General features: G+C 41.1%; 1 protein-coding gene across 2 annotated transcripts; it reads right to left on the bottom strand.

The window, feature by feature from the left end:
• Window positions 1–339: 339 nt before the first annotated feature.
• LOC113059975 (platelet-activating factor acetylhydrolase IB subunit gamma-like) lies at window positions 340–6,720 on the bottom strand. Of its 2 annotated transcripts, none has more exons than XM_026228713.1 (6): window positions 6,563–6,720; window positions 6,010–6,089; window positions 5,776–5,865; window positions 5,564–5,680; window positions 4,599–4,721; window positions 340–1,994 (listed from the first exon to the last, which is right to left on the bottom strand). In XM_026228713.1, exons 2-6 carry the CDS (start codon window positions 6,085–6,087, stop codon window positions 1,737–1,739), a joined length of 666 nt encoding a protein of 221 aa, XP_026084498.1. In that variant the 5' UTR covers window positions 6,088–6,089; window positions 6,563–6,720; the 3' UTR covers window positions 340–1,736. The 2 variants fall into 2 exon arrangements, with proteins under 2 accessions (XP_026084498.1, XP_026084497.1); XM_026228712.1 differs by having other exon boundaries at window positions 6,010–6,094; window positions 6,565–6,718.
• Between the last annotated feature and the right edge of the window lie 7,013 nt (window positions 6,721–13,733).

Here is a 13,733-nt window from a genome sequence, read left to right as displayed (position 1 = left end):
TTAAATTCAGATTTTCCATTACAGGAATAAATCACATTTAAATTACAATATTGTAAGTTGTTTTGTTTTTGTTTTTTTTTTTTGGGGGGGGGGGGGGGGGGGGTTAAAAAAATACAATAAATGCAGCCTTGGTGAACTTAAAGGGTGTCTTTTAAAAAATATTTATTTTTTTATTTTTTGAACATAATATCAACGAGTGCTTTCTAAGAACTTGGCAAATGTTCTGAAGGGAAATTTTCCTTTTATCATGCACACTTATTTCCTGTCATGACTCATAATCTAAACATTACAAAAGAACATTTTAAATAAGTTCAAAGAAATCCAAAACAGCACATCTGACAGGTTTACCAAGTTTTCCATGACAATTGTTTATTGCAGCACCAGGCATAACATCTAAACCTCAGAATAGAATCTTGAAGTCATAAGAAAATACATCTCCTGGAATATCAAGGCTACTAGAAGATAATAATGTTCACAAAAACCCCGCAGACAAACCAGCACGAACACAAAACAAACAGGACAAAGCAGGAGCAGAACCATCATAGACTGCAACATTTAACCATATTCTTCAACATTTAAAAGTGATGGTTTGTTGGTTGTAATACAACAATGTGATTTAACTGTAATGTAATTAAAATAAAACAATGGATTGGCTCCTTGTGATTTAAATTCTCTACTTATTAGAAACCGAGCCATACATAGAACAAACAAACCTATTCCATGTGTTGTTATGAGATTTTAGGATTTCATCCACAGTGTAAATTTGTTCATATAATTAATCTATCTGTCTTGCAATTTGACAGCTTATCGTACACTAGAACATAACACAAAATTAACAATACAAATATAAAGTAGACATATACGTGGGAGAAACTTACCAAAATAATAACAACACTGTTCAAAATAACTGAAACACTAATTTCTAAAAAGTCACATCTGACAGAATCATTTTAAATACGTAACTTTGTGTAAAGCACCTTCCCTTTTCTCAGAAAAGAGCCTGTGGGCATGTACTGTGGGTTCAGTAAAGGAGAAACCAAATGAACCCATATTGTTCCTTTCAACAAATAAACATGCAGTTATTAACATATGTAGGGCCACACTGCATGCTTTTGGGAAAGCGGCGGTTTCCTGCACAAGGTTTACAAGAAATTCTTCAGCAATCAAAACACAACAGCAGGACACATCACTTATGTACACTTCAACAGCTATCACTCATCAGAGGTCATCGTGAAAATAACATCATACCAGTTATTGCGTCTTGTAATACATGTACACACTTTGGAATGTACTAACCATTTTATGTAAATAAAATAAATCTGACAATTTAAAGGGATCGTTCACCCAAAAATAAAATTCTGTTTTGGCTAACTCGCCCTCATGTCATTCTAAACCTGAATAACTATTTATTCTATGGAACAGAGAAGAAAAATTTTTTGGGGGGGGCGAAAAAAGTTGAATCACACAATGATCAGAAATACACAAAGAATGGCATCACAATTTATTATTTTTGGATGAACTTTGCCTTTAAGCTGGTTCTCTTCTTATAGTAACGAGGAAGCAGCAATGCATATTGACAGAAAGCATGTGATATATATGCGTTTGTGTCTATTAAACAGTCATTAGTTATCCTGAGGATGTTTATATCTCAATAATGCTCTAAATGTGGAGCATAAAGGATGAAACATCCGTTCCATATGCAGGAAAGGGTGTTTATGGTGTATCTCGTTGTGCGTTCAGGGAGCCTGTTTATCTAATAGGGATTTGATGCGTTCATATAAGGGCTGGCACACCTTCTGGTATGCCTGCTGCGTGAGGTGCAGGTAATCATACATGTCCTGATGTAAGATAGAACCGTCTGAGTGAATGAAGCCAGGGTCCACGTCCAGAAAGGAGACATGAGACAGAGACGCTACCTCAGCCTGAACTAGAGCATTCACACTCGCGTTGCGCTCACGAAGAGGGTTTGGACTTTTCCCTCTCGGCAGCAACCCCTAGTGGAGAGGAAAGAAAGAGCATTACATTCCATCAAAGCCAATAGGATCGGACACTTTACCCCAAACCCTGTGTTAAAGGGATAGTTCACTTTGAAATTAAATGTTGGTATGTTTTAGCTTACCTCAAGGGCATCCAAGATGTAGGTGTCTTTGTTTCCGCAGTAGTTTCCATTTTGATATTTTAAGGTCAAACCGTTCTTGTCTGTGACTCATATAATGCAGGTCTACGGTCACCACCTCAAAGAGCATGCACAGAGAAGTCCAAATTGATGACCTAAGACACGAAGCGAGCGGTTTGTGTGAGGAAACGAACAGTATTTATATCGTTTTTACCTCTTATACACAACTATGTCCAAGTGAACTCGCGCTTCCTGGTTGTGTGACTTGTGCGCGTGTTCTGGCTTAGTCTGCGCAAGCGCCGGAAGCGCGTGTACGTCACTGTTTTAGACCATCAATGTGTTCTAACTATGGGGAATTGTTTCATTTGGACTACGCTTTACATGCTCTTTGAGGTGGTGACCATAGACCTCTATTATATGAGTCACAGACAAGAATGGTTTGACCTTAACATATCAAAATTGAAACTACTGCAGAAACAAAGACACCTACATCTCGACTTATTTAGAAATAATTTAATAATTTTTGAATTAAGTCTTTTGTTTACCAAGGATTAGAGATGTTCCGATACCCTTTTTCTCTTCCCGATACCGATTCCGATACCTGGGCTCAGGGTATCGGCCGATGCCGAGTACTGATCCGATACCTGGGTGTATATCTGTATATACAGCTGTATATACTACTAGCCCTGTGTAAATTGCTAGAATTTTTTTATGGTGTGCTTCAGACAGATCCCTCAATAAAACATGAACAAATACATGGTGAACTACTGTATTTATTACAGTATTTTTATTATCTAACATGAATTTGACAGTATTATTTATTTTCTTATGCAAAAAAGAACTTCAAATGCAGCCAAAAATCTAACACCGCAAACTAAAAAAGGTATTTAAGTTTTACAATATAACTGTATAAAAAAACTGCAACAAATAAGTCTAGGAATATAAAAAAAGATCTATTAATCAGATAATCTCTAACAAGTAAAAAACAAGTAAAAAACAAGCAACCATCTAGGCATAATTATTATTATTATAGAGATGTATTATTATTACTGTAGGCTACAACAGTAGCTTTATATATTGTCAATTTACTCATGTAAACCAAACATTTATTTTAATGGGCTGCCATGAAGATCTTTGAGTGTCTGTGTTTATGATATGACAGTATTCTCAAATGAAACGGTAAATTCTCATGAAGTGACGGTTTATGCGTTCGTGTCCTCATGACACACAGCAGAGACTACAAAACAGCGAGCTCTCGCGCATCTGTGCCAGTCACCCACAGAGATGTAGATTTTGCGGGAGTAATATTTAAATAGTATTTTGCAGTTTAATATTCACAGACACTAGTATATATTCGGCTACTGTCTGGAGCCCTGCGTTTTGACTTACACGGAAGCGACTGAACGCAGTTGCCGGTACTGAATATACTCGAGAGTCTGTAACTACCGGTACTACAGAGACATACTGCTAACCACTGATCTATAATATAGTAGCGGCTTCACTGTCTTTTGGCAGTTTAGAATGTGATGAGTGATCCAGTCATATATAGATAAGGGCTGCTAACGCGTTTTCATTTCTTCTTCGCTGCTCTAAACAGGGGTTGCTTGTGGCAACACAGCACAACTTCCTGTGTTTTCAATGCATTTTGAGCAGCGAAGAAGAACCGTGCAGCGGTTAGGCAAAGCTTGCGGTCATAACTAGGTATTTTTTAAGAAAATGGTATCGGATCGGTATATGGGTTCATGTACTCGCCGATGCCGATGCCAGAATTTGTTGTGGTATCGGAGATATTTCCGATACTAGTATCGGAATCGGAACAACTCTACCAAGGATGCAATTTATTTGATCAAATATTCAGTAAAGACTGTAATATTGTAAAATATTATTACAACTTAAAATGTATTATAAAATGTTATCATATTTATTCCTGTGATGGCAAAGCTTAATTTTCAGCAGCCGTAACTCGAGTCTTCAGTGTGACATGATTTTTCATTGTAATATGCTGATATGCTGCACTAGGAAAATTTCTTATAATTTTTCAGGATTTTTGATTAATAAAAATTTTAAATGAACAGCAGATTTTTGAAACAATAACGACTTTTATAATGCTACAAAGTATTTCTGTCATGTATTTAAGGCATCCTTGCTGAATAGAACCATTAACTTCTTAAAAAAAAAAATAATACAGTACACAGTAGTGTGCATTATAGTAAATGTGATTAATACTTTCATTTATATGATTCAGATAAGAAATTATCTGAATTATTTTAAAATAATATATTGTATAATTTTTAGGTCCTGATTCCCCCCTCCCCCTTTTATGTTTTTTTTTAAATGTATTCTGTTACCCAATTTTCTGCTGATCAAGTCACAATAGCTATGAACATGGCACTTTGACAATACTGGTATGATGAATTTAATTAAAAATGTAATTAGAATTAAACAATACTGGCACAGAGAGGTAGGAGCTGAGATAACTAACCAATACAAGAGTGTGAGCATGGGGCAGTTTCTGGTGGATCACACTGACGATGGCCATGATGCCTCCACAGATCTGTTCTGGGGTGTTACCATGATTATTAGTGCCTACCCACACCACCACCACCTGTACACAAACACACAAAATATTACAATTCTAATTACTCTATTTGTATCCTACAGCAGACATTAGCCGGGTGAACGGAGGCCTAATGAATTAGTGCATTTTCTTAAAGTGACAGTCTTTATATTAATAAAACAGCAACAACAACAGAAATCACTCACTACTCTTGATTAAAAAGCTTTTGCAACTGTAATGAAGAACAACCTTTAATTCATAAAGTCAAATATGCAATGCTGTTTTCCATTTGATTACTTTATTCAATTTCAGTACCTAAAAACTAATGCTAGACCTTCCTAAACAAAAACAAAAAACTGAAAATCACTGTTTATTTTTGGTTTCTTTACTCTATTTATATTTATTACAAAATATAGTTTTTCCATGAACATAGCACATACCGAACTGTACCGAAACCGTGACTAAAACCGTGAAACAAACGAACCATGATAAAGTTGAACTGTGCCACCCCTTATATATATGTGTGTGTGTGTGTGTGTGTGTATATAGCATTTCTGTAAAATAGATTATTGTAAATCTTACACATTACACCTTTAAGATGCCTAAATAGTCATTCAAAAAAAGGATCCATACTCAAATGATTCACCTCTAAGAATAAATGCATACATTTACTGTTTACATGTACATATACCATCTTATTTAAGGTGTATATACTTCCCCTCTAGATAAATGCTGGTTTCATTTTGACAAAAAATCTCAATTTGTAAAATGAGAAAGCCAAACTCTAAGAGTATTTTAAAGAAGGATTATTATTTCAAGTAATGTCTAAAGTAATGAGAAATGTAATAACTGATAAAACTCTTAAAACAAATGAAGGAAATCAAATCAACCTTTGGGCTGATGTAGTCCAGTTCTCCATTTATGAGTCTCCACAACACATGCTGTGTAGCATCCCCACTAACCCCAAAATTCAGAGCATGGAGAGGAGAAAACAGTTTTCGCCAAACCTGACAACAAACACAAAAACACATAATTATGTGGGCAATCGCTGATATGAATGGCAGACATGAAGAATGAAAGAGATGCTGATACTTTGCTATACCTCAAACTCATGCAGAAGCTGGACAAGTGAATCTCCAACAAACAGAACATCAGGCTCTTTTCCTTTACTGTCTGACACAAATCGATTGTGCTGCAAGATGAAGACACATAAAAATGCTATTAAGAGAACCTTTGCATATTAGAGAAATTACTGGCTAAGTTTTTAAAACAAAGTAATATTTTAGCAGTCTAATAAGGACAAGTTGTAAAATATATTATTAAACAAAAGGAGCACCAAAGTCATCCATCGACCATCTCCCTGGATGTCCTGACAGGGGCTGGGTGAAGCTGCAGGGTTAGAGTCTGCACTCATCACTTCCTCAGGAGAAACACAGAGGGACATGACCAAAGTTAAATATGGATCTCATATTAGAACATTTTATTTAATCATTTGAGTACAACGTTGTGTTTTAAGCATACAAATTATAAAAAATCATGACCTTTTGGTTGGTTGTTTTTTCACGGCTAAACTAGTTTGTTTGCAATTTTTGGATTAAGTTTGCATTGCAGTTAACCTCTCAAACAAGCTGGAGCAAAATAGCATCTAATAAATAATAATTGGAAGTTTTCATATGTATAAAAGTTAACTTTCGCTAACGCTTCTTTTTAGTGCAAGTTACTGTGCAGCTCACACGGCTAATGTAACGTTAGCACTTAGCATACAGATACCTTCCATTTAGAAGAACAAGACGCAATGCGTAACATCATACTTGCATGCATACAAGTATATATAATACATGTTGACACTTATGTCGATTCATACTAATTAAAAACAGTGAACTCGTTACCAAAAAAGTGTTCCCAAAGCAGAGCTCTGTGTTCAATCAGTCAGCGGTCTGCAGCCGAACCCCGGAAGATGGGATATCAAACCAGACATTACTAGCAGATCACCGAGCAGGGTCAAGTGAAAAAAAAACAAACAAACATTATGCGTTATTAACGGGGAATAATAACCTAAAAAAAAAAACATTACATAATACCAGTCCTCTTGACCGTAGGGTGTTTTTTTTTTCTCGCAGAGATCTGCGTATGACGTCGGGACGTCCGTCTTTGAAGCAAGTTGCCAAGCAACGGAAAGGTAAAACTTAAAAGCCTGTGAACTTCAAATACATGATAATTTTATTTGATGATTTGATTTTTGTATATATATTTGACAATGAGGAAAGTATTTCATTTTAAAGCATTATTATTCTTTAGCTTGGGTTACACTAATTAATTATACTTTGTTGGAACAGGAGCTATGCTAATTATGTCTCTATTTGTTTTTATGTTCTAGAACACCTGAGAAGAGATGATGCTGACCCTCAGAGGACCTCAGATGATGCTAACCCTGAATCAACAAACAGAACTAACAAATATTGTATATCATATAATAATTATTAATTATTAATTAAATTAATAATGTTCATCGTCTGGCTGACTATGTCTTGTATTAATTTTTCTAAAAATCCTGTCGTACATGCAAAAACTGACAGTCACCACTTATAAGCTACTACTAAATACTGAAGAAACATAATTTTCTGTAAAGTTGCTTTGTAACGAGTTGTATTGTAAAAAGTGCTATACAAATAAACTTGAATTTAATAGTGGAAGCACAGTTACAGTTGAATATTTATTTTTTGTTATATATATATATATATATATATATATATATATATATATATATATAAATATATATATATATATATATATATATATATATATATATATATATATATATATATATATATATATATATATATATATATAATTATTATTATTAATATTATTAATATATTAATAATATATTATTTATTATTTCTTTTAATAGTAATTGGCGGCCCACCTGCATAAAACATCGCGACCCACTTTTTCGTTTGTGACTGCTCTATCCCTGCCCTCTCCTGCTGTTCTGCATCCTGGGTAGGCTCAACAAAACTGCAACCTGGCTGTGGTTCGTCATCAGGCAGTGAAGAAATGAGAACAGGGGGAGAAATGGAAGGCCTCTGACCCAACATCTCATCCATCAGGACAAACCACGGCCAGGTTTCAGCAGTTGGCTTTCCGTTGTTCATGCCCTCACCTGACCCTGGATGTTTGCATTTCTAAGATAAAAAAAAAATGGTAATGGTGGTGGCAAAAATACTCACTCATGTTACCTCTGAGCCTCATTAAATGTCTGAAAATATACCTATAAGCAGAAGAATACACTTTTGTGTATTAAAAATTAATTTAGCTAATATTGATTTTATATTATTGGTAACTTATTCTATTGTTTAATTAGAGTAAAAAGCTTATATATATATATATATATATATATATATATATATACAGGTAATAGCATCATGCACCATGCTGCACAACATCTGCCTTGGTGTTGGCGACATTATACAACCAGACGACAGCCAAGTAGAGGAGGAAGATGATGTACAATGTATACATCTTAGCTTACCTTATACTTTTTTTTTAATTGTCCCACTTTTTCTTAGCTTGCACTGGTGTTATTTTACTGGAAAGGTCCATTTTCTCCAGAATAAATCTATAATCATAAAAATAACATAGCATAACATCATAATTCAGAGTGAAAACTCCTTACACATCCTTAGAAATAAGACTGCCCTTCTGCCTAACATAGGGGTTGCACACGATGGACCTGGAGAGTTTAGCTCCAACTTAAATCAAACACCTGAACAAGCTAATCATGGTTCCAACGGTTACTGGAAAGCAGCAGGCAGGTGAGTTTGAATAAGGGTTGGAGCGAAACTCTGCAGGACTGGTCTAGCCCTGGTCTAATATGTTCTCCTTGACAGAATTACATTTTTCCTTTCAGGCCTTTCAGGTAAGAATGAGATTAATTCTGCTCAAAAAGAAGAAAGACTGACAGCTTACTTTTTAACACTTAAGATCTTACCTCCAACCATATAAGGCTGTATTTTTAGCTCCAGTGAAGAGATCAGAATGTTCCTGCCTTAATCTTATAAACGTCTTCGTATTTTCCTTGCTCCCTATTAAAAAAAATAACAGGACTTATTTCTACATGTATTTTATTGTTGATTTTCCCCTCTTGTAGTGTTTGGTCATTTTAGATAGATTTTTTTTTCCTTTTTTTTCTCCTTGGCTTATTTTACAAAAAAAAGTCTTATACTAGATGAATACACACACTCTTATTCCTATCATTATGAGCACATTCCATAGGCATAATATTTTTACACTATACAAACATAGTGTCACTTCGATGCTGCGGTGACGTCACCACGTATGGGAACGATATACCAAAACGCCTGACGTACCTGATAACTGAGATCCGAGGAAGCATCTGCTCAAGCGGAGAGAACCCGGGAGCCAGGAGCCATCCTCACATCTAGACTGTAGGACTTGATAAAAGTGCTCGGTGAGGACCATCCTGCCGCAGCACAGATATCATCCATAGAAGATCCACTGAGAAAAGCTTGAGAAGAAGCCACAGCTCGAGTGGAATGAGCTTTAATTCCTAAGGGCGAAGTGAGTCCGCGCGCCTCATAGGCCAAAGAAATTGCCTCCACCAGCCAATGGGACATGCGCTGCTTTGTAACCGCATGGCCCTTACTTTTATGTCCAAAACAGACAAACAGCTGGTCAGATTCACGCCAAGGGGCTGTACGATCCACATAAGTCTTCAAAGCCCTAACAGGGCAAAGACTTAGATCTCCTGACCCAGCCTCAGCAGGTGAAAAAGCTTCCAGGACCACTTGCTGAAAGCGAAAGGGGTTAGATGCGACGTTAGGAACATAGTTAGGCCTGGGCCGCAGCAGCACCTTCACAGAGCTCGGTGCAAATTCCATGCCTGAGGGTGAGACAGAAAGAGCCTGTAAATCCCCAACTCTCTTGAGGGAGGATAAAGCCATGAGAAGAAGTGTCTTCAGTGTCAAGAATTTATCCGATACGGTCTCCAAGAGCTCAAACGGATGCCCTGATAATCCTAGCAACACAATGGATAAATCCCATGAAGGAACTCGCACAGGCTGGAAAGGCCTCAGCCGTCGCGCACCCTGTATGAAACGAGAAACTAGTGGATGACGCCCCACAGAGGCACCGCCTATGTATTCGTGGTAAGCTGAAATGGCTGCCACGTAAACCTTTAAAGTGGCTGGTGTAACGCCATCCGAAAAACGCTCCTGGAGGAACTCCAGCACTGAAGCCACTGGGCAGTAAACTGGATCCACATTATGATTGCCACACCAGGCTGTAAACAATCTCCACTTGAAAGCATATAAGCGTCTCGTAGAAGCTGCTCTAGAATTCAAAATAGTCTCATTCTAATACTAGGGACATACTAATGCACTCCGCTCAGTGGCCACGCCCACAGTTTCCACAGATCTGGCCTCGGGTGCCAAATCAGCCCCTGTGCTTGTGATAACAAATCCTGTCTGAGGGGAATCTCCCACGGAGAGCCCGCTAACAGACTGATCAGATCCGCAAACCACGGCTGCGTGTGCCATCGCGGAGCCACCAGCAGCAGCTGTTCCACTCTGTCCCACCGTATTCTGCATAATACCGCTGGGATCAAACGAATCGGAGGAAAACCATACAGACTGGTCCTGGGCCAGCTGTGAGCTAACGCATCCACGCCCAGGGGTGATGGGGAGCGTAGGGAGAACCATAGCGGGCAATGCGTAGTCATGCTCGACGCGAATAAATCCACCTTCGCTTTGCCGAATATCCACCATAAAAGATTCACCGTCTGGGGGTGTAATCGCCATTCTCCCTGTTCCAGAGCCTGTCTGGATAGCAAGTCCGCTCCGAAATTCAATCGTCCGGGGACATGAACGGCCCGGATCGACAGAAATTTGTCCCGAGACCACAGAAGAACATGCCTCGCCAGCCTGCACAGGGGGTGAGAGTGCAATCCTCCTTGATGGTTCAGGTAAGACACAACCGCTGTGTTGTCTGATCTGAGCAGCACATGACGGCAGATCAGCAGATCCGTGAAATACTGGAGAGCCCGAAAAACTGCCAGTAATTCCAGTCTGTTTATGTGCCAGCCGCGCTGAGCCGCTGTCCATACTCCGTGGGCTGGGCGCCCTCGACACACAGCTCCCCAACCAGTCAAAGACCCGTCCGTCGTGACAGTCTCTCGGAAAGCATAAATTCCCAGTCGAACTCCTGACAGGAGAAATTCGGTTGACATCCATAATTTTAGCGACATCACACACCGCCGTGTCACCGAAATCGTTCGATGCGGGAGACAATGGGGTGAAATATTCCGCCTTTTTGTCCACCACTGAAAGGGGCGCATTTGAAGCAATCCCAGACGAATCACGGGGGATGCTGCTGCCATTAGACCTAAGAGCCTGAGGCACAATCTCACTGTCACCGTGCGACCTGCTTTGAAGTGCCGCACGCATGACGCAATCGACTGAGCGCGTGGGAGAGAAAGCTTCGCTGTCATCGCGCGAGAGTCCAGATCTATTCCCAGAAAAGTTATCCGTTGAGAGGGAGTTAAAACACTTTTCTTGAAATTTGTGCATAAGCCCAGGTTGTTTAAATGATTCAGCACAAGATCTCGGTGAGAGTGTGCCTGAGTCTGCGATTGCGCTAGCACCAGCCAATCGTCCAAATAATTCAACACACGAATGCCCTGGAGCCGCAACGGGGCCAGAGCTGCGTCCATGCATTTGGAGAAAGTACGGGGCGCTAAAGCCAAGCCAAAGGGAAGAACGCGGTACTGATACGCTTTGCCCTCTAAAGCGAATCTGAGGAACTTCCTGTGTCTCTTGACGATCTGAATATGGAAATACGCATCCTTCAGATCGATCGTAATAAACCAATCGTTTGGTCGGATCTGAGACAGAATAGATTTTACCGTCAACATCTTGAATTTGCTCGGCCTGAGTGCAAGATTCAGACGGCGTAAATCCAGAATGGGCCGTAATCCGCCGTCTTTTTTCGGTACCACGAAATAATGGCTGTAAAAACCTGTCTCCATCTGAGAGGGGTGTACTTCTTCTATAGCCCGTTTGCTCAGCAGAGTTGACATTTCCTGTCGCAGCACCGCCATTTCCGTAGACTTCACCGTAGTGGAAAGAATTCCACGGAAAGGAGGCGGGCCTTTTCGAAACTGAATGGTGTATCAGTGACAAATCGTGCGTAACACCCATTGAGAAATGCCGGGCAAGCGTTCCCACGCGGCCCGAAACAATATTAGCGGTTTCAAAACTTCCGCTCCCTGCAACGCTGTCATACGCGTTAAAACGGCCGGACACGAAAAACCTGTGGTGTTCGTGCACTGGGGAAGCGTATGTGCAATAGTCGTTGCGTCCCGTTGAGTATAATCCTGAAACGTGTCCACGGCAGGAATTAGGCCAACAGATGGAACATCGGGCTCTGCCGTTAGCGAAAAAGCGGCGGCTGCGCGAGCCGTCATAAACGGGCCGTTTGTGTAGGGTCCTTGAGTCGTCCCTCGAATTCCGAAAGCAGGATTGCGCAGAGTGTCTGAGGGAGCGTCTGACATTACAGCTCGATCCAATGCTGCTCGAGGCGCTGTTTGCGGCGAGACAGTCAATGTTTGAGCATGGGGACTGCAATGAGAGTGTAGGATGCGCGAAAGTGGTCCGACAGCGCTCTCTAGCGGAGGGCACAGTCCCTGGCAAGCAGCAAAAAGATCAGGAGCTGCTATTCGGTACCCGAGAACGAGAGGCCTTTGACGTCGAGGTCAGGTTCAATCTCGTGGTATGTTTGGTAGCACGTAGCGCCAAATCCGTTGTTCTACGCAGTTCTTTCACTGCCTCCGGTGTGATGCCCTCACCTTCATTCAATTCCTTCAATTACTCCGCTTGGTAGGCCTGAAGGACCGCTATAGAGTGGAGTGAAACAGCTGCTTGACCAGCCGCCATGTAGGATTTACCCACCAAACTAGACGCCTTCGAAGGAAGAATGAGGCGAGACTTCCATGCTGCGGCCGAACTAGGCGCAAGGTGTTCGGCGAGAGTCTCTTCCACCGGGGGCATCATTGTGTAGCCATGGTTCGCCATATCAGAAACGGTGGCGAAATCCGCGGCCGCAGCATTAGTGATCCGCGCCGAAAACGGCTGTTTCCAGGACCTCGAAACCTCCTGGTGGAGGTCCGGGAAAAAAGGTAAAGGCCTCCGGGGCTGTGTAGGTGTCCGACTAGTTAGAAAACGGTCGTCCAGCTTAGAAGAAGGTTGGGCCTCGGCCTTGTCAACCTCCCAGTCTAGCCCCAATTTACCCACCGCACGAGAAACCACGTCCAACAGCTTACTGTAGGAGGGGGAAACATGCCTCTCCTGTCCGCTAGGAGGAAGAGGGCTAGTGTCGGTCGCGAAGTCCTCAGACCCCGAGGCCGCGGTGGATAAAACGTCGTCGTCATAGCGTCCACAACCGAAGGAGATGGCGGCGCATGCCTCCGGTGTGGGAAGTAAATCCTCATTAGAGAAGACGACAGGCTCAGTATAATATTTTTTCTGCAACAGGGTAGGGGAGAGCGAGCGATGTGGAGAATATTCCAGCGCTGCGCTGTCCACGAAATCCATGTCGCACGTGTCACCCCAGGCCCTCGCCTCGTGCGGTGCCTCGGCAGTCGCAGAGGTGACCTGACGGGGGTTAGACTCGAGGGCGACATTTGAGAATACTTCCACCCTAGAGCGCAGTACTCTGAGCCGCAGGCCATCACAATGGGGACAGGAAGAAAGGCCGCTAAGCGCCGCCTGTGCGTGATGTAGACCAAGACACACTACGCACCTGTCATGAGTGTCCCCCGCCGTGATGTACCTGGTACATGGCTCCTTGCATTTGCGAAAACTCATCGCGTCCGCGAAGAGGAGTTAACACTGCTCAAAGAGATCACTGGAGAACTCGAGATGATAGGGCACAGATGATTCGCTATTCCTGAAGGAATGAAATCTGAGCGAAATGGCGCGCTGCACCCAGGTATATCATGCGTGCGCATGCGTAGGGTGGTGCCATGCGCCATTTGGCCAATAG

Source organism: Carassius auratus, chromosome 41 (genome assembly GCF_003368295.1).
Source record: "Carassius auratus strain Wakin chromosome 41, ASM336829v1, whole genome shotgun sequence".
NCBI lineage: Eukaryota > Metazoa > Chordata > Actinopteri > Cypriniformes > Cyprinidae > Carassius > Carassius auratus.
This window is presented reverse-complemented; position numbering and strand designations above follow the sequence as displayed.